This window comes from Pangasianodon hypophthalmus, chromosome 20 (genome assembly GCF_027358585.1).
Source record: "Pangasianodon hypophthalmus isolate fPanHyp1 chromosome 20, fPanHyp1.pri, whole genome shotgun sequence".
NCBI classification, from domain to species: domain Eukaryota; kingdom Metazoa; phylum Chordata; class Actinopteri; order Siluriformes; family Pangasiidae; genus Pangasianodon; species Pangasianodon hypophthalmus.
In genome coordinates, this window is record NC_069729.1 from 8,219,870 (window position 1) to 8,241,644 (window position 21,775).

The 21,775-nt window shown below is 39.9% G+C and overlaps 1 protein-coding gene across 20 annotated transcripts in view; it reads right to left on the bottom strand.

The window, feature by feature from the left end:
• Nucleotides 1–728: 728 nt before the first annotated feature.
• plekha6 (pleckstrin homology domain containing, family A member 6) overlaps nucleotides 729–21,775 on the bottom strand; it is a 103,072-nt gene continuing 82,025 nt past the window's right edge. For 10 of the 20 annotated variants that reach the window (XM_053227311.1, XM_053227306.1, XM_053227312.1 and 7 more), the window contains 20 exons: nucleotides 21,271–21,473; nucleotides 20,599–21,048; nucleotides 19,532–20,042; nucleotides 18,679–18,765; nucleotides 18,061–18,114; nucleotides 15,829–15,897; nucleotides 15,572–15,652; nucleotides 14,445–14,594; nucleotides 14,021–14,116; nucleotides 13,215–13,326; nucleotides 12,390–12,529; nucleotides 10,672–10,827; nucleotides 10,007–10,076; nucleotides 9,692–9,786; nucleotides 9,279–9,455; nucleotides 8,460–8,609; nucleotides 7,473–7,606; nucleotides 5,462–5,604; nucleotides 4,491–4,595; nucleotides 729–3,187 (listed from right to left, as the gene is read on the bottom strand). In XM_053227311.1, the coding sequence (XP_053083286.1) occupies nucleotides 4,501–4,595; nucleotides 5,462–5,604; nucleotides 7,473–7,606; nucleotides 8,460–8,609; nucleotides 9,279–9,455; nucleotides 9,692–9,786; nucleotides 10,007–10,076; nucleotides 10,672–10,827; nucleotides 12,390–12,529; nucleotides 13,215–13,326; nucleotides 14,021–14,116; nucleotides 14,445–14,594; nucleotides 15,572–15,652; nucleotides 15,829–15,897; nucleotides 18,061–18,114; nucleotides 18,679–18,765; nucleotides 19,532–20,042; nucleotides 20,599–21,048; nucleotides 21,271–21,473 (2,973 nt within the window). In that variant the 3' untranslated portion in view covers nucleotides 729–3,187; nucleotides 4,491–4,500. The remainder of the gene's footprint in view (nucleotides 3,188–4,490; nucleotides 4,596–5,461; nucleotides 5,605–7,472; nucleotides 7,607–8,459; nucleotides 8,610–9,278; nucleotides 9,456–9,691; nucleotides 9,787–10,006; nucleotides 10,077–10,671; nucleotides 10,828–12,389; nucleotides 12,530–13,214; nucleotides 13,327–14,020; nucleotides 14,117–14,444; nucleotides 14,595–15,571; nucleotides 15,653–15,828; nucleotides 15,898–18,060; nucleotides 18,115–18,678; nucleotides 18,766–19,531; nucleotides 20,043–20,598; nucleotides 21,049–21,270; nucleotides 21,474–21,775) is intronic. The other 10 variants (XM_053227309.1, XM_053227317.1, XM_053227318.1 and 7 more) reach the window with 5 other exon arrangements.

The window sequence follows — 21,775 nt, forward strand, 5'->3', positions numbered from 1 at the left end:
ACATGTACCACCTACCAAAACCTTGTCGCAGACCAAGTACAATCCTTCATAGCAACAGTATTCCCTAATGGCAGTGGCCTCTTTCAGCAGGATAATGCGCCCTACCACACTGCAAAAATTGTTCAGGAACGGTTTGAGGAACATGAGAAAGAGTTCAAGGTGTTGACTTGGCCTCCAAATTCCCCAGATTCATCATCTGTGGGATGTGCTGGACAAACAAGTCTGATCCATGGAGGCCCCACCTCACAACTTACAGGACTTAAAGGATCTGCTGCTAACATCTTGTTGCCAGATACCACAGCACACCTTCAGAGGTCTTCAGATGGGTCAGAGCTGTTTTGATGGCACAAGGGGGACCTACACAATATTAGGCAGGTGGTTTAATGTTATGGTTGATCTGTGCATCTTTTTCAAATTGTATTCAAATGGTGTTTTTTTTTTTTTTTGTATTATAGAATTTTTCAGCAATAGAAACATAAACAATCTGGAATTTTAACAATTTTAAAATCGTTTATGAATGAAAGGGTTAAAAACAATGCAATATAAGCAGATGTCACTGCACATTATCAGTATTATTTAATTATTTTTTTGTTATTTGCAAAACACAACCAAGTGAGCCTTTCTTATTTAATGAAATAAATGAATATTCAATACAGTAAACATCTCTCAGCTATATAAAAAGGCTTATTTACGATGTAGACATGAACTATGTACAAACACACACCAAATCACTTTTAAATACATTCACTTTATTGCATGAGGGCATTTCTAAAGCAAGCATATTGACTGTATGGATTTGCATAGTTCAAGCATTTTTTTTTTCTGTATTTTACTCAAAGTAGCAACAGTAATTGTTAGGCAGATTATATTTGGTTTGAAAATATGTACAGAGACCAATGTTTAGTCCTTTTTAGCCTTATTTGCTACATTTTTAATTCAAATATTAGATAGCTCCACTCTGGCTGTTTTTGTGATTCCCGAGACGTTTCATCCTGTTACATAAAAAATAAAGTTCTTAAAAATTATCTTTAACTAATGCGTCAAAAAACGATGCTTTAGAGTAACAAAATAAAGATATGCCAACCTTTGAACCTGCCATGAAAAATGCAAAACACTCTTAATTCTCTGTTAGAAATGTAGCCGAGTAGACTTCATCTTATTCATTAAATATCCATGTGCTTAGAAAAATACGTACTGCATTTGGATGACATTAGTTGTCCCTTTCTTTGAAATAATAAAAATAGAATTTCTGTTTTTTGGACTTTTTTTTGTTCCTTTGTGAAACTGATGATCCAATTCTGGGTCATTAATCACGTTTATCTCTGTTCCTGTTATCAGATGATTCAGTTATGCGCTGCATGTGCTAATGAGTTCAAAGGAGTAAGAGAAAATCGCCATGAAATCATGTGCACTCAAAATGCAAAAAATCTTGGATTTAACGCTTATCTTACTTTAAAAAAAAAAAAAAATACATACTCACAAAAAAAAAAAAATCAGCTAATGGCCTAATGACTTGTACATTGTGTCTGGTTTCATTGTGTCTTATGATGTCTTATGCTTAAGTACCAAAATGCTGAATCAAAACACAAAACAAAAGACATGTACAGTTTGGCAAATCATTCGTCACTTTGCGATGCACTGTAATCTAGCTGCTTTTTTCTCCTCGTCAGTTTTCGTCAGTGATACAAAAATACTCTTTAATTCGCCGTCAAACAGGATCCATATTTACACAACGGATATGTTTGCCTAAGCACGAAAAGACAAACGAAATACCCAATGGCACAGTGTTACACTACTGGGCTCCATATTCACAGGGGTTTTATGGGCTGTAATTTCACACGTTTTACACGTTGAGATGCAAGCTGCTGTCCCCCTCCCCCCCCTACAACACACACTGTTTAACTAGCAGACTTACAGTTCTAAGGGCACTTTTCAACAGTAACTCTATAGCCTACTAATTATAATTAATTATAATCATTTTACCCACACACAGACATTGTAGGTACCACGTTTGGTAACTAAAATACTAGAAATGAAGCATTATAAAGATCCACATGGCTTTGATTACAAATTAAATTAATATAATATATATATATATATATATATATATTTTTTTTTCACTGTCTATAGATATACTGTATATGCTGTGTTTATTGATACATAAGGAACCTGTGGTGCAAACAGAACTCTAAGATACCGGACTGTTGGTGACTGGGATCCAGCGTTCCCATCAAGCCCTATTATTTCAAATAAAGTAAAGAAAAAGAGGATTTATGGAGTCACAGTGAGTCTTGATCTCCTTTGAAAAGAGGGAATGAAGGGATTGAGGAAAGAAGTGCCCATGCAAGTGCTTCACACCGAGATGATCTCTTTTGACTGTAGTTTATCTGGCTTCTGCTTGGGGTCCCTTTTCACTGTAGACAGGATGTGACATCAGTCTCTGGTCACTGGATGAGTCGCAGATCTAGATTCTAAGCTTTTATAAAGTTAGTCTTCAGTCTCTCTGTGGTCAACTCTGTGGTACTGATGTGCTGATTTGGTCAACTTCCTCTAGTCATTGCTCTGGGTCCTGCTACTTCCTGTCTCGGTTCCTGGGCTTCCTTGCTCCACTTGCTGTGACGTTGTATCTGTCTCCTGTCCCTCTTGGACCATCACTTTTTCTACTGTAACACTGTATCTTGTTATTCGTCTCTGTTCTTCGGCCGTCACTCTGTTACTGACGTACTTGTGTCTTCACTTGTGTCTGGCCAATCTTTTCAGGATTAGTATAATGCTCACCACAGTCATTACAGAGTAGATAGGTTTGTGTAAACAAATCTCACTTTCTGGCTAGTTTGCAGCTTTCATTATGTTACAATATGTGTTGTTTCCATCGTACAGTCCTGCCATTAGGTCCTACATGGAAGGGCTTAAAAGAGAGAGAAGCATGTGACTGAGAGCTAGAGAGGCCCACCGTCAGGATGTTACCGCATCCTTGTAGTCACCTCTGTACCGCGTCTCTGAGATTACACCCTCGAATCTCCAACTTCCCAACGTTTTGTAGTATTTCCTCCTCCTATTGTGTCAGTAACTGAGATAAATACACAGTTTGGGGGAGATGGGACAATATAAGTGATTTTTCACATGTCTTTTGTTTGCCGTTCTCAGAAGGGTTCACCATCGAACTTGACAGCAGTCAGCGCTTGAGCTAAAAAATAGTTGAGGAAAAGAAGAAATGAGACTAAGAATGACAAACTGAAGTGTTAGCATTATACAAAAACAGACATTCACCGTTACTCATATTAACACTGCCATGGCATAGCAAAATAAAACGTCCTGAGAGGCAGCAGAAACTCCCTGACCATCACACAATCATTTTATTCACAGAACAAATGTCTGCAATCTCTCTTTTTCCCACAATTTAGCAGTTTGTTTGTGATTGTAGTAACTATATATTCCTTGTCCACTTTATTAGGAACACCTGTACAACTGCACATTCATGTAATTATCCAATCAGCCAATCACGTGGCGGCAGCGCAATGCATGAAGTCATGCACATACAGGTCAAGTGCTTCGGTTAATGTTCAAAAACATCCAGCTGGGAAAAAAATGTGATTTCAGTGACTGTGGCATGATTGTTAGTGCCAGTCACTTGGTTTGAGTATTTCAGAAACTGCTGATCTCCTGGAATTTTCACACACAACAGTCTCTAGAGTTTATACAGAATGGTGTGAAAAAGAGAAAGATCCAGTGAGCAGTGGTTCCACAGCAGACATGCCTTGTTGATGAGAGGTCACTGAGGTCACATTTTTCCCCATTCTGATGTCTGATGTAAACATTAACGAAATCTTCAGACTGCAGCCACATGATTCGTTGACTGGATAATTGCACAGATGAACAGGTGTTTCTATTAAAGTGGCTGGTGAGTGTATATTGATTTATTAAGGACGTGCCTTAGTAAGCACATCTGAAAGTGAAGTGGTGGCTCAGGGTTAAGGCTTTTGGCTACTGATATATAGTTGAACATCAAATTCAATTCAAGTAATTACTTCTTATCTTTCTAGGAAAAACATCACTTACTATTTTGCAATATTAACAGAATTTGCCAGCTTCCTTTCCCTTCTGATAACTTTGGGGCACTAAATGTTTGAGAGAAGCTCCACTGAAAATAAAAATGTAAGAGCAAAGCAAGACCAAAAGGAGCACTCTACCCCTGCACTCCAATACTGTTTTATCAGTGTAACTGTGTAAAAAGGTAGCACAGTAATAAATTTGTATATAGTTGTATAGGTATAGATGGAATAATGCACAACACAACACCTAGACTGTAGGTAATCAAATTGTTTCTTTTAAAATATTAGGTATTTTGCTGATAATAAATTTTCGGCCAAGTGGAAACTGCATGGGGAAGAGTGTTAAAACAGTACTGGAGCACAGGGACTATACGGGAAGAAGGGAAGTGAATCAAAAAAAAAAAAGCAACGGGCCTTTGTGCAGTGAGTGGAACTCACCTTCACACACTCACACCTTCATGATGTGGGAGGAGTCAGAGAAGCCAGAGGAAGGGGGAGGGGCCGGGTTAGTTGGGGAGGCAGGGGGACTCGGGGTGATCTGGGCTGCAATGCAATGCAATGGAATGAAATGATGGGAAAATTCACACACAATAAATAAATAAATAAGAATAAGAGAAGGTTGTGGAACAGAGAGGTAGTCCGCCTTGTTGTTAAAGGACCGCAAGGCAGACTGCTGAATGAAAAAAGCGTGATATAAAAAGCTTCAGGAACTGAAAGAAAACTAGAAAGAAAGTGCTGGACCACAGTCAGAAGCCATGATCCTGAGTGATTCAGCATTAGTGTGAATGAAGATAAATGGTATCTACTATAGAACTATACAAATCAAACACATATTTACAGTAAAAACAGCTCAAATAAGAAATTATATAACGCAGCACAATGAGAGGTGCTTCTCTCCAGTTACTCCTCTGTGACAAGCTCTAATCATGATCTCTAACTTTACCTAACGATATCTTCAATGGTCTTGCGTATACACATGATGTGGGTGTGTCTTGTATATGAGAAATAAATGGCTTAAGAAAAGTCAGTTTCGCTTATAAAACATTAAGCTCTTCACTCGTTCTGATTTGACAGCATATTCAGTTCTGTATGGGAATAGACAGTACTTCAGAGCAGAGGTTACAGAAATTCAAAATATCTGTTTGTACAAAATGCTTTAATGGGTGAACATTAAGCCTGTGTTATACAGTACATATATTTTCCCATTTGTTTGATTTTTTTTGCAGTTACATTATTTTTTTAGAGCACTGCTCGAAATGCCGTGTGCCACCTTAGCTCTGAAGTATGAGTTTCAAGACAGTGAGGGACAGTGAGAGTGGACAGGGTTGGTGAACGACATAAAGGGTCAAACAGGGGTCAGAGGTCAGAGAGGGGTTGCCCAGGCTCCTCGGGACGGCAGGCTTCCTCACCAGAGAGCAGCCGGGAGCGGCGGGAGGCCTCGGCAGCCAAAGCGCAGGAGATCTCGATGCGTTTCTCCTCTTCTTGCAGCTTCTGCTCAGGGTTGGCCTGGGCTTCTGCAGGACCGTCCAGCACCGGGACAACATTCTGCAGGCTGGGGACACACACAGGACGGGTTGGTCAACATTTGTCATTAATGTATATAGTTTGTTCCACTTGTGTCTTTTTGTTTTGCAATTCCAACCAGTTTGTATGTTCCAGTTCCCTGCCTCCTCTGAATTAGTATTTAGTAGTCTACCCGTCTTTTCACGTGAGTACAATTTTCAAAAATGCCTAAGTGAAAAGACTTATACTGAAATATACACTCACCATCCACTTTATTAGGAACACCTGTACACTTGCACATTCATGCAGTCATCTAATCAGCCAATCATGTGGCAGCAGCACAATGCAAAAAATCACAGACAGGTCAAGGGCTTCAGGTAATGTTATATGTATAATTATAATTGTATATAATTATAATTATATTATAATTAACTCATCTATATTACTGCTGTATCTATTTTAATTTTTGTGTACCTATTTAAACTGTGCTGCATGGTACTGTAAGGTGTCTTTGAGTGTTATGAAAGGTGCCAACAAATAAAATGTATTATTATTAGTAGTAGTAGTATTATTATTAATGTTGACATCAAACATCAGAAGAAACAGTGCAGTCTCTATGACCTTGATCATGGCATGGAAGTTGGTACCAGATGGGCTGGTTTGAGTATTTCAGAAACTGCTGAGCTCCTGGGATTTTCACAAACACAACAGTCTCTAGCGTTTACACAGAATGGGGTGAAAAACAAAAAAGCATTAACTGAGCGACAGCTCCGTAGTTGGAAACCCCTTGTTGATAAGAGGTCAAAGGAAAAAGGCCAGATTGATTCAAGCTGCCAGGAAGGATACAGTAACACAGTATAATGCAGAAAAGCATCTCAGCATGCACAAAACATTGACCTCCAGGTGGATGGGCTAAAACAGCAGAAGATCAGGTTCCACTTCTGTCAGCCAAGAACAGGAATCTGAGGCTATCATTGGCACAGGCTCACTCAGACTGGACAGTTGAAGATTAGAATAAAAAAAAAATCTCACTGGAAGTCTTCAACTGTCTAGTTTTGGCGGGTCTGATAGCCTCAGATTCTTGTTCTTGGCTGACAGGAGTGGAACCTGATGTGGTCTTCTGCTGTTGTAGCTCATCCACCTCAAGGTTTGATGTGTACATTCTGAGATGCTTTTCTGCTCACCACGGTTGTAAAGAGTGATTATCTGAGTTACTATAGACTTCCTGTCAGCTCAAACCAGTCTGGTCATTCTCCTCTGATCTCTCTCAACAAGGTGTTTCAGCCTGCAGAACCTCCACTCACAGGAAGTTTTTGGTTTTTCACACCATTCTGTGTAAACTCTAGAGACTGTTGTGTGTGTGAAAATCCCAGGAGATCAGCAGTTTCTGAAATACTCAAACCAGCCCATCTGGCACCAACAACCATGTCATGAGTAAAGACACAGAGATCACATTTCTGATGTTTGATGTGAACATTAACTGAAGCTCTTGACCTGTATCTGCATGATTTTATGCACCTTGCTGCTGCCACATGATTGGTTGATTGGATAACTGCATAAATGAGTGGGTTTTCGTAATAAAGTGGATGGGGAGTGTATATCCAATTGCTTCTAGCTTTTAAACATTAGCTGTTTCAGTGTTTATCTACACAAATTACTCTAGAATGCAGTGTAAGGTGTAAATTGCACATATATATACTGCAACTTTGAGAAATCAACCCACACCGATCTAAAGCTGTGTAATTTGAGGGGAAATAAGAAGCACACCACAACATAACATGAAATTACATAACTAAATTTAATATTTTAAACAATCTGAACCTGTCTAACCTACTAGTAAACCTACAACGCTCCAAATCACTGCTATACAGAACACCCGTAAGCAAATTGTGTAAGCAATAGACAGCAGTAACCTACTTTGATTTGGCAATGAGTGTCTTTATCCGTTCCACCTTCTTCTGTTTCTCTCTCTCTTCCTCTGGGCTGAGCGGCGTTCTGGGCTCTATGTCCAGATACCGCTCTGGAATTATCACTTTTTCTGGGGCTGACAGCTGAAAAAACAGTGACAAACATTTATCAGTATCTCACAAAGCCACCTTTGCACAGTGGATGCAGGCTACTTTCAGTCAGTTCCGAATAATCTGCCAATACTGCTGGCATAGCATGATCTAAACCAGGTCTGTTCCACTGGGACTGTAATGTAGGCTTATTACATCAGCCCTATTCATCTGGGTTAAACTGGAAAAGCATGTGGGTTATGAGTAATACTTGGATTAAATTAATAAATCAGAAAATCTATCTTCTGTCATTTCTGCAGTTTGTTTTTGGGAGGCCACACACTTATATTGCCCAATAAACACTAGTTTAAAAACCATTATGTTGATGGTAAAAGGTTCAGTTATCTGTCACTCCGGCCTGACAACAGTGTTGATGTTGAGAGAGAATATCAGAAACATGCACAGTGGGAGGAGCTAAAGTCGGGAAGATTTAGTATCAACTACATTGGACCCATATCTACGCTATTGGGCATTCAGTAGGAACAGGCACACTATTAATAAATACTAAACAATTCATTAACTTTTTTCTCATCTACAAGAAAACTTTATTTATTTATTAGAAATAAAGAAGAAGAAGAATTGCATATTCATTATTTTGTCATTCTCTTTGCCATAGGCTAAATCGTGATGATTTAAAATTTTAATTGAAGCTGGTAGTGTTTAGTAGTTGCTACTACTACTCCTACTCCTACTACTACTACTACTACTACTAATAATAATAATAATGATAATAGTAACAGTAATGACTTAAAATTTTAAATAGTCAGGATTTGGTCTATGTCCCACTGGTTGAGTAAATCTGTTCTAAACAAACGTTCTGTTCTAAAAAGACAGTACTGTGCTTTACCTCTTTGCTGATATCCAGATCGTAATTCTCAGGCTCCACCTGTCTCCGTAGGCGGGCTATTTCTTCCCTTGGAGACTCCACGCCTTCCCCTCGTACGGCCGCCTCCAGATCCTTTATGTCCACCTCATGGGCAGTCACTCTTCTCCTCACCTACAAGACAGCCAATTAACCTTCCTGTATAATCGAAATTGAATTGTTGTGTCTGAGCTTTCTGTATATTTTTCCTGGATTGTTGGACATCTATTTGCCAGCAAATGTAACTAAAATATACTGTCATAATATCAGTATCGATAATCTTTCTCCATTGCTTCAGTCACCAAGGGATTCGTCAATTTATTCATCAATCTTTAAGATTATACCACTAATACAGACATCATTACATTCTAATCTAAAACATATCCAACAACCCAGATGACCAAATACTTTAAATTAATAAATCAGATTTTGCCATGAACATTTCCAGTAGAAATGTGCTAACAGTGCTACAATAATCTTTTGAATGGCTGCTGATGCTGTTAAATCTGCTAAATCCCCTACAGTAGATTATAAAACATCTTCACTGCTATTGGCCATGTTAAAAGAGAGATAGCTATTCTCAACCATCTTCCAATTCCACTGTAAACTGAGATCTTAAAAAAAAAAAAAAACAGTGAGCTACAACTGACATGATAACTGGGTCTCCATGATTACCTGTAAGTAAACAAACTATATACAAAAACCTAATATAACGAGGAAGTAAGGTTTTATGTGACTTGGATGCCTGATAATCCACAGTCAGTATGAACAGAGGGTAAAAGTGAAGTGTAAAGAAATGCTAACCACTCTGTAGTTGACAGAAGGTTTGAGGCCATCCAAGTTCTGGTTATTAGATAGATTAAGGCTGCGTCTCTTGTCTCTGACTGAACTGCTCTGGTTCCGACGTATCCTCTCATTCTGCTCCTCTACACTCATCTTAGACTTTACTTCTGCCGGGAACACAGCGCTCTTCGGCCTCTCCTGGAAATGAACAAGGATAATAATCACATTTCATGTCATGTTAACTTTCAAGATAGCTTTCAGAAATGTGTAGAATGAGTAGTTCTCTCTTATTTAACTAAGTAATCTAACCTAGTTATAGTTTCATTTGAGTTATACTAGTCCTTGCCAACAATCATTAATAATAATTTGGTAATCTATAGTGATACTTAATGAGATTTATTGTAATCATCTGGAGATGACACTAAATGACCCACCCTGGAGATGTGACCATTAGGCACTTTCCCATTCCTCTTATGGACACCGTCCTTGTCATCTGTAGGAGATTTGGTCCTGGGTGGGACAACACCAACTACACACAAAAAAGATATGTATCTTATGTTAGCAATGTTGACTTAACTGTTATGAAACTAATAGGAAAAATATGTAATTATGAGAGTGTGGTATTGTCTGTAAGTCTGAACCCACTGAGGGTCCTTGGAAGAATAAAAACCTTTTCCACATCTTTATATATGGAATTAAATTGAATAAAGTTAGAATAAAGCTTCTCTGAGGACCGTGTACTCTCCTACCTTTATTGCCTTGTCTGTCTTGCTCCAAGTCGTAATCGTTGGTCTTTTCCTCTAATGAACTGTAGTTGTGCTGGACAAGAAAGCAGAATAAATTAAAACATTCATGATAAAAGAAGCACGGTAAGCAAATGTGGTCACCTGATCATCTCAGAATACTAAATTAGTCCAGATGCTAACACGCTGCATGTAGCTGGTGACATATTAATGACTGTAGAGTGAATTGCTTTGAGGAATGAAAGCAGCGGCAGTGTAGCAACAGGAGGAACCGCCACAGTACAAACATTAGCCAGGACATCAGCCAAACCTCCTTTTACTTTCTCTGGCCAGGATAAAGGATGGGAAGGAATGAATCAATGAATGCTTTGTCAATGACAAAAAAGAGCTTTTTAAAATAGCAAGCACTGTAAGAAATACTGAGAGGAGAGAGAAATTGATGGAAAGTGAAAAGGTAAGTATTGGACATGAAGTGGATGAGTGATAGTGAGAGGATGATGATGTGACCAGTGATGGTAAATGATGAAGAGTTTGCTGGAAGGACATGATCTGAGGGACAATGTATAAAGGACGGATTATACACAGGGGTTTGGATATGACACTGGCTCTGGCGTTAGGTAACAGGGGGCTGTGTTATATTTTGTTCAGATGATTTTTCTACTCTGAGATACCTTTCGGCTGTGCGTGTCTTTGTCGTCCTTATAGCTGTCCATGCTGCGTGGCCAGGCATTGCTGCTGAAAGGGAGGGGAGGGACAGGGGGCATGATAGTGGCGGGGTCCAGGGGCTGGTAAGACTTAGGGAGTGGGGGCCGTGGAGGACCAATCTCCTGGAATGGGAAGGAAGGATAGAAGAGAGAGAGAGAGAGAGAGAGAAAGAAATAGAGGAGAAGAATATATAGCCCAAGAAAGACAGGGAAAGACAAAAAGGATAAGAGGGAGGAGGAGGGAGACAGCTGTGCATCAGGAGGAGTTACTCAGCCAGGCAGAGAGCAGAGAGGTACATGGGAATTTCTTTTTTTTTTTTTTCTTTTAAGGAGGTGGAGCATTTTACTAAAGCACTGAGCTACATGAGCATAAACTGGCCTGCACACAGTGCAAACCATAAACATTCACTCCTAAAAAGTCTGTCTTGGAAACATTTTAATGATATTCTGCCTGAATAAATAAGATCATTTCAAGATTAGAACATGTGACTTTCTGTTTGTCGTAGAATGAAATGTGCAGATCAGTTTGCTCGAGCAGATCATTTAAGGCTCCTTAGAAATCAACAAAAGCTGAGACCACTGGTGAGCGTCTACAAACATGGAGCTGCCTACAAAAAAATCTAGCATTTGTACACAAGCAGGCGTGGCGGCTTGAAAGCCTAGAGCTATGACAAAAACAAGGGCATGGCCATTGAGAAGACAGGTAATATATTGTTACAGCACTGATTGAGGTTCGTGGTTGATTGTGTTATATAAAGAAAGCTTTAAAAGGTTAATATAAATGTAAATTTGCAAACATTACGGCAGAGGATTAACTTAAGCAACACAAATTATATTTGATTAGGATCCAACTGAGAATTTACTTAATGGTAGTTCAACAAATGGCATGGGGTCTAAATCAAGAAACACATCTTAATGAATCTGACTAAATAAAAGGAAACAATATCCTACATCCCATCAGTGAGTTAACTGAACAAAGTACCACTCATTTTTTTTTTTTTTTTTTTTTTTGTCGTATGTGTGGAGGTCTGGAGGGTGACGGTCACTGTGTCTGAATTCTGGCAAACGAAAAAAATCAGGTTTTGACTAAAACTGAGTTTTTCTGCCTATAATAAGAAAACAAATATATTTACCCAACATGATTTAGAAATGTTTTTTTTTTTATTAACTTTATAAACTCTGTAAAAATCAAGGAACCAGTTTACCAAATGCAGCTGCAAAAACATCTGTAGGCTATATATAAAGGTGGGCATAAAGACAGACATAGTCTTTATGGTCATGTTTATTATTTTTTATTTTATTAATTACACGTTAAATAAAATGTAAATTAAATCAAATATAGCAGTTTTTTTTTTTGATGTTTCACCTTTGAGGGTAAAAATGCTATAACTTGACTTGTTGGTGAGATACATGCAGATGAGTAACATATTCAGTTCAAGAAAGTCCAGTTTTCAAAACTTTAGATCGTATAAAATGTCAGAATTTCACCATGTGAAATTTTCCCAGGCTGCCCCACATGTACATTATGAATCATATAGTGCTGTGCTAAAAATACGTTAAACTACATTTGCTCGTAAACATTTTTATTTCCTTCTGCTACATAAATAATGAGGCTTTAAAGCCCTGTGCTGCACATTGTTGTTTCAGTGTGTACTGAGGTGATATGTTATATTTTTGTGGCTTACCTCTGTTGCCAGCTGTTTTGTGGGGGAATTCTGGGAGCCGGGTACAGGTGAGAAAGGGCTGAGGGGGCTGGTTAGACTCACGGAGCTTAGTGGGCTCGCTGGACTGTTTGTGCTGAAGGAACCTGATGCTGCACTGACTGCTGGACACAAACAACCAAGTTAAACCCAAGCTGTTCAGATATATACTCTCTGGCCTATTTAATAGGAACACCTGTAGCCCTGCTCATTCTTTCCAATCAGCCAATGATGTGGCTGCAGCACATGGTCCTTCTCGAATCTTCAACTGTTCAGTTTGGGTGAGCTTGTGCCCACTGTAGCCTCAGATTCCTTTTTTATCTGAAAGGAGTAGAACCCGAAGTGGTCTTCTTTAGTTGTAGCCCATTTGCCTCAAGGTTTGTTGTGTTGTGTGCGCTGAGATGCTTTTCTGCTTTTCATGGTTGTAAAGAGTGGTTATTTGAGTTACTGTACATCAGCAAGAAAGTGCTGCTCACTGGATGTTTTTGTTTGTTTGTTGCACCATCCTGTTTAACTCTAGAGACTGTGATGCATGAAAATCCCAGGAAATCAGCAGTTTTTGAAATACTCAAACCAGCCCATCAGGCACCAACAAACCTGCCAGGATTAAAGTCACTGAAATACCAAATTTTCCCCGTTCTGACTTTTGATTTTATGCATTGCACTGCTGCCATGTAATTGCCGATTACTTAACTGCATGCATGAGCAGGTCTACAGGTGTTACGTACGTTATGTATAATGTATATATGTATGTGTAGATATATGTATGTATGTATATAAAATATATGTAGCATAAACATAGAAGCTGACCTCTGTGCTTAGCCGTGTCTGTGCCTCGAGAGGGATTGTTCTTGTGCAGCCCCTCGAGGACATCCTGAACCCTCCAGAACTCTTTCTGCAGGTGTCGGTGGACCAGCTCACTCTGGAGAGACGAAGCAGAAGGTTTAGGAGATGAGAGGCATTCATTTCAATAGCTATATTATTATCCTTTTTCTCTCTCTCTTACTCTCTCTCTCTCACTTTTTAAAATGTTACCAACTTTCTTGTTCACCGATTTTGAACCCAAATGGCTAACCAGTTACTCAGCCCATGTAATCGTTTCATTCCAAACCAGTTTTATTACAATTGTGAGACACTGGCATACATTATTTATAAACATCATCAGGAGCTTCACAGAAATTAATGTTTGCTCATAAATTATGAGCTTTTCATATGCTAATCAATAATTAATCATATGCGGAATGTCAGTGAACTGTGAAGAAGTTGTCTCTTTTCAATTCTTCAACAAATGAAATGTGTAATTAATACATCTCTGTCATTACATTTCACTTCTATCATGGTCGCTTTGCTGGTGTATCTTTTGTCTGATTGCATTCGCTGTACTATTTAACACTAATCACATTGGAGCTCTTGGTGAACGTAATCAGTCACTGAAATGAAACTGTCATGTTACTGCAAAATCGCATATCATTAACGCATAGGTCATTTAACAGAGATTAAATGAGCATGTGCTCATGGCTAGGCCTTAAAGAGATCAAAGACCAGATGTCATTAGTATGAATTTGATGATGATGATGATGACGAGGAGGAGGAGGAGGATGATGATGATGATGTACCTGTCCTCCAGAATTCAGCTGCTCCCACAGGTCACCATGAATAGCGTTTACCTCGTCCTCCAGAGCTTCAAACTCCATTTTAGAGCTGGTCAGAGCCTGAGAAAACCAGAAATGAGACTGATTAACAGCTGTTGGGTTTGACACTCACACTTATAGTTCATGAGGGAACATTATCTCAGTAGACAGAGCATGTTTTCCCTAAATTTGTATACTGCACAAAATGGCCATTTGCTTACTACATATTTTTGCCACTGTAATCCCTACAACCATAAAAATCTATATATATCTATTCTTTCTATTCTTTTTAACCGCACTTTGGATCAGAATGATGGTGTCAAAGATCAGCCCTAGATAATTAACTTGTTAAAGCATTACTCTGGGACATTGAGAGTTTTACAAAGCTAAAATTTAGAGCCCAGCTTACACTGGAAGCCTGAGAGAGCTCCCCTCGGACATTGATGAGCTGATTCTGTAAACTCTCCTTCTTTAGCTGCAGTTTCTCCATGGCTAGTGGCTGAGTCCTGCACAGCTCCATGTCCTGATGTGTGGCCACCAGTGTGGCCTCCAAGTTATCCTGCAAAAGGGCAAGAAGGATGACACAAGGTTTTAACACTCCTTCACAACATAGCAATGGATGTGCTACTAAACCAGACTGATCACTCAGGTGTGTGTGCACAGATATAACTTGTTGCATTCATGTCTGAATAACATAATCTTAGTAATATAAATATGAGTCATGTTAATGTTCATTAGAAACATAAAAACATAACATTATCTGTGTTGTTTTTTTTTTAAACTAAAGGAAAAATCCACCATGAGCAACTTGCATATGAATCTTTACTGTATAATGAATATGTGATTTTCATTGATGATGTATTCTATAGTGAAATTCTGAGTTTCAAATTTCTGGCTTAAACATCTTTCATCAATATGTTGATCTATTTTCAGTTTGGTTTCCTACATTAACCACAATGCTGTTCAACTCCCTGCTAATAGTGGTGCCAGTGGGGATTAGCCCTTGCTTCACTTCTACCTAAAGAGTGCAGTGCTGCAGAGCAGTGCTTTAGTCCTTTAGTCTGCCCAGCTCTTTCACCTAATCATCTGTACACTCTGCACACACAGATCAGCTTCCAAAGCTTCAGCTTTCATGCTAACACTGCCATCAACACCATCATCCTCATCACCTCGTAACTCACTAACTAGCCGAGCTGAGTCTCGTCCGTAACTACAACTGTGTCCTGTAGCAGCACTGCATTCTGGAACTTCCAATGTCTGCTGTCTCCCCAAATTCTGTGTTGGATTTCTCATTAATATGATTGAATGTTGCTGATTGGTGGGTAAGAAAAGAAGCTCTTGCTCTTTTGTGCTTAGGAGCTAAAAGTGAATCCTGATCATGTTTGAGAGCGGTGAATTTTTTCAGACGAGTGATAAATTCTCATGCGAATAACGAAATAGAATCACCAGAATCACTATGAACAGCTACACATATTTAATTTGTTCAAGGGTGGATTTTCCATTAATGTCCCCCTAAAGAGTAAAAATTCAAAATACCTTGTCCATTCGCAGCCGATGTACTACAGCTTCCTGCTCCTTCAGAAGCCTGTTCTGCTCAAACAAGCGATTCAGCAGTTTCTATATACAGAAACATCATTCATATCATACGCAAGTCTGGTGCAAAAATTCCCTTTATAAAAACGCTTTAAAAAATCAAAAGAATAAAGGTAGCCTCTGCAATTTAGAAAAAAAAAAGACTTTGCATGTTTAAATGATTGAACTTAATTTGCATATAGATAAAAATCAAGTCTTACACTGGTCTCAATTTCATTGAGCTTCAACGTGGGATGCAGGTCCCTGTAAATATCATGCGCTGGAGGCACCTAAAATCAGACGTAAAGAAGGTGCAAGTGGAATTAATTCTTGAATGCTTCTTACAACAAATTCACCAGACTCAGCACTCAGTACTCAAGCACTGACACATTCTGACACCTACAGAAAAATAACATAAAGTAACATTTTATGCAGGAGCACGATCCATTCCCATATGCTGTGACAATGATGGGTGTGTGGAAACACAATATAGTAGATGGTCTTAGTGTCATCTGACACATGGTGAAAGAGACATCACACATATGACTCATACACAGGACAAGTAAACAAGGGACACAATGCTCTTAAAATGGAGAATGTGACACAAAAGACATGGGCACCAAAAATGAAGAACTGCATACACGAATATGTGAGCAACCAAAAGGGACTTTAGCAACATAAAAATAACAAGAGACACTGAAAACTGCCCTATTGGGAGCAATAAAGGAAGAATTACAACCTAAATGAATAGCGATATAAGTTTCTATAACACCACCTAACATCCAACATGCCGGGTTTAGGCACAGAGGCAGGCTTTGTGTTAGCTTTTGCCAAGCTCATACCAGCTACGGATTTATTTGAGCCTGGAAGTGGCAGTGAGAGGCTAAAATGAATCCCAGTGGTAGATCTATTGGGAATATGAAACTGAAGCCTGCCTCGTGAAGCCACACTAATTTCTCTTACTTGTGAGAATAACTTTGGTCTGGGGGTGGAACGATCAACCATTCGGGTTACCATTCCGATTAGGTAATCTCCCTCCAGTGCCTGAGAGAAAACACACCATCATTTGCTGAGGGCTTTTTTTTTTTTTTGCTCATTACCAGTCAGTTGGGGAAGCCATAATCCATATAGCACAAAATATCCACACTACTACTATTTTGCCTTAAATGATACCTAAGTTTCTGTGGATTGTAAATGCATAATACAAGCAAAAACACTGCCCTATTAATGTGCCATATTTTGCCATCCAATATAGATATCACAATATTTCCTATAATTAAAGCTAAAGCCCTATTTAGATGGGATTAATTTTATATGGGTGAGGTAATGGAACTATTATCAGTGTATTTATGGAATTAATGTCAGTGTGTACCTATTAAAAAAGGACCTGTAAAAACAGCCCCAGGAATTACACATCCCATCCCAATTGACATGCTAATAGAGATTGTGTTATATCCTGTGGGAACAGTGATTTCATGCTTTTTCTTCAGCGGGGAGACACTTCAGGAAGTGCTCTTTTATATGGATTCCCACCCAAACCAAACCGAAACAACGTATAGCGCAAGTTAATAAGGCAAAATATAAATGCTATTTAAATGGGCTTGTCAGAGTAGCAACTTTTAGGAAAGTTTCTGAGTTCCTAGACTACATACATGTAATGGGCATGTGACCTGCACAACCCTTATAACAAGCAGTCAAAATAATCACTAAAGATATGAGGTGAAGATACTTCTGTCTTTGTAATTTATCACTTACTCCATGTGGATCAATCAAGATTATTACAGATGTCCTATTTCCTGTAGGGAAGGCTTATGAATTATAATGAATCCTTATTCATATAATGAATATAATGAATCCACATAATTTGTGGCCAGAAGTTTCCGAGTATAAAGAAATCACTTATTATACAAATTCATTTCCTTCCATTTTGCCAAAGACAGCTGTTAAGGGGACCGTTAGCTGGTTAGTTTTGTTGCTTTGTTGTATGAGAGGCACATAATAAGAAAAGAAATTAATTTCACTTTAATATTGCTCTATCCTGTCAAAAATGATTAAAATTTTTGTCAATATTTTGCAAGATATTACCTGTAATTGCTATTTCTATTGCCTACATACTACTAAAACATTTTTTCTCATAAAATCCCATCCCTGCACGTCTGTAGGAAGAATGTTTTTTGACTTATTTCACACAGGATACACTTTATCTTTTTTTTTTTTTTTTTTTTTATAAGAAATGGGCAGTCACACAAAGGGAAAGAGTCATAGAAACAAGGTGGTAAGACAGTGAATGTGGGAGTGGAACAGGGTGTATGACAGCCTAAAGAACTCATACCTTCATGTTATCTTCCACACTGATGCATTTAAGCTTCATTGCTATAGCAGAGTTAATGTTCAGAGCAGTGCTACATGAGTATTTGAGCCATACTGTGCTGGCTGTGCTGGGTTAAGCGTACCTGCTGATCGAGGTAATCCAAGTTCCTCTGAAGCTGCAGGTCTAAAATGTCATCCTGGTGTAAGCAGCAGCAGCAGCAGCAGCAGGTCAGTCAGACACAGAAGCAGCAAAGCCCCACACATACACAGGGACAGAGAGATATGGAACGTAGGAGACAGAAACCAGCACAGAGACAGTCATACAGTCAGATACAGAGAAAGACACAGGTATACGAGATAGAAAGGAAGTAAAGAGAGTAGCATAATTTAAATTCGGACAAAACCAGGAACAGAATATAGACATACACACACCAGAGGGAGGAACATAAACACACACAGAGAGACACATAAAGATGATTCCAAGGATGGATAGATGGATAGACCCACAATGAGAGAGAAAGATGCAGGGAAAGAGAGAAAGAAACAGATAGCATTTAAGACAAAGCAATGATACAACATAAATTAACAAGACACAAACACACACACACATACAAAATATCAGTTGTCACACAAGCACCTTTCAGCAGCATAGCCAACCAAACAGATATGTGTAACTTATAACACAAAAAGCCAGGGATGTGTCTATGGCAACACATATGGCATGCATGACTGGAAAAGTGAACAGAATCACTGGAACCTACCATTTTGCCATGTACAGAGGGAGAGGCTGGGTAATTGTAATGGTAAACATTTTGGGTGAGAGATCGTCGATCGCCAGGAAAATCATACTAAAAGAAATAGATCAGGAAAACAGATAAGTTTTAACCAGGAAATATTATATGACTACACAATTACTATAATGATTTGTAGGTATGTTAAGACATCGGGATATGCTGTATAAACTTGAAAATCCATGAAAGTGATTTAGGAAAACTAAAGAATCATAGAAATCAAGTCACATATTTACCACTACCAGACATTTCAAATGATCTGGATGACTTATAGCTTATAGCTGAGAGACTCTTCTCCTACAGCACTACAAATCACTGCATAATAATAAAATACAGTATAACTATAATAATTCTTCTATATTTCTTCACAGCTAGAACTGCAAATAAAGATCTCACATAAATTGAACATTGTATCAAACGCAAGCTAACCTTCATTTTCTATCTACCATTAAAGTATATAAAACAGTGTGAGACGCAAGAAGTCATAAGGTGTATTTACACCACAGGAGCCTTTTCAGGAACCTGAATTCAGGCACCTGAGGTGTGTTTTGATCTGAGAAAACGGGGTCAATTTTACACACTAGACTATAGTTTCGGAAATGTTCTTAACCCCTAGTAAAGCCCTGCAAATGACTGGCATCCAGGGTGTAGTCCCACCTAACAACCAGAGATTCAAGGGACAGGTTTCAGATCTACGGCGACCATGACCAGGATCATGCTGCTTGTGGAACTGTGTAGTCCTGAATGGGGATAACCCCTTTAGCTTCTTAAAAGTTTTCAGAACCCTGGTGGAAACGCGCGTATATTTATGATTCAGATTTACCTTGGGGGAACTGAGAGACCTTCGCATGCCATAGACTGATGGATCAGCGTAGATTCCTTCATCTCGGAGCCGCCCGGGCACTCTGTCGAACCGCACACTGGGTGAGCGTGCCGGCGAGATGAAGTTCGGGGGTCCGGGTGAGTAGGCACCTCCCGATGATGAAGAGGGCGAGCGTGGTACAGAGCGTGAGCGGGGCTGCAGCGACATACGCCTCATGGTCCCCTGGGTTGACTCTAGCTGGGTGTAATAGGCGGGGTGTGGTCCAGGAGGCCCCACCATCCACTGGGGCTCACGGGGAGGCCCATAGAGAGCAGTGTCCCTCAGCGAACGCCGCTTTTCCTCTGCTGTCCAGCGGGGCGGCATCCTGTCGTACGCAGCTGACATGGAGCAGATGCTGTCAGGCCGAATTCCTGGAGGGTACAGTGGGTATTCCTCAGGGTACGGAGGGGCACCGTACATGCCGTAGTAGTCTGCTGAAATGCCTCGGTTCATCGTGTAATACCGTGATGGACTGTTGGGAAAGATGGAAGAGCAGAACGGCACAGAGATCATCCCATCAGTTCTCAGTCAGGATTCTTCCCAAGCAGGCATGTGCTGATAATCAGCTGAACAATATGTTATGGACACTGAGGAGAAAGCTGCTTATACAGACAGAATTTGGGCTCCTGAGGTAGAGGTAGTCCCATTCAATGACAGCTTTAAAAGGTAACTCCGCCCCCCACTCTATTTTTCTACCCAGTTTGGTCACCTGCCAATTCCCACCCACTAGCCAGCTCTCTCCCTTATGACATCATATGACAGCTACCAACCAGGAAGGGTGAAGGATAACACACGCTTCCTCCGACACATAAAGCTAGCCACCTGTATCTTTTTGAACTGCTGCTAATGCTACAGCAGAGCACACACAGAAAACGCTAACTGCCCCGTTCTGCATACATAAAGCACTCAGTGATGTTCATGAGTGGCTAGTATTTATTTGATTGACGGGGGAGACAGAGTAGGCCACCCAACATGACATACATTAATTAAAATATAACAAAAATAATACCCCTATCACACATCCATACCTCCGCAGGTCATCCTGAGGCGTCATGCCTCGCCGCTGGTTCACCCACTGCTGTAGCTGTGTCATGGAGCTCTTCCTCTGTGCCATCCTCTCAGGTCCCGTCCTGGGCACAAAGCCCCTGCGCAGCACCATGTTCTCTTGGGGCTCGGGCTGCACCTCCCGCACCTCTCTAATGTTCTCCTGGGAAGGGTAGCCTGAACCGTAGTTGCCCCATCCGTTAGGATGGTGAGGAGGTGGGCATCCCCGCTCCCCAAGCCGGCCGTCCATATCCGTCGACACTGGTGTGGTGGGAGCTGGTATCTCTCTTCTTTCTACCCCATTTACTCTGCGTTTCTCAGGCCCGTGTTGCTCAGTCCTCGAGTCCTCGTCTTCTGGACATGAGTTGGTCTCTGGTGCTTGTGTCACTGGGACATGGTTCTGCTCGTCTGTAGGGATGGACTCTGAGGCTTTTCTACAGAGTCAGTGAGGACAGAAAAGCTGTGTAATACATGTAACGAAGTGCAACACTGATAACACTAAGAAGCATTTTAAATGCTGAATGCAATCAGATAATGTCTATTCATTTAAAATTGGATTTCTTCATAATGAAGTTGTTTATTCAGGATATTAGAGAAAACTGCAGGACACACATGTACATATGGTTGCATGTCTGCGTGTGTGTGTGTGTGTGTACCTAGTCAGAGGTGAAATGTGGACCTTGGCTGCCTCACTCATGGCTTGGACCCACTCCTCCCTATCCTCCAAGCTGTCAGTGCTGAAGTAGTACGTACGAGTCCCGGCGTGTTCTGCCTGCAAACAGAATGCAATACTGCCTTTAGCGTCCTGCCCTTCCTCCTTTTCCCCCTCCATGTCTTCTTCCTCCTCCTCAAACCAAACCTGCAAGGAAGAAAAAAAAGAGATAAAGATTATTACACCATCTCCAGTCGGTCTTGTCTGCACCATAAACACATACATGTGAAAAATAAACGCAGGTGAATCAGACCTGATAAAGGCCATGCATGTTATATGAACAGACTCCTATGCAATATGTAGCCTTGATTATAATTCTCTTGCGTTACAGTGAGAATTGTGTTCTGTTTGTATAGTATGTAACACTAAATCATACACGAACTAATATACATTTTGACATTCACTAATTAACTAAGTTTGACATAGCTAATTAACTAAGAAGGCATGCA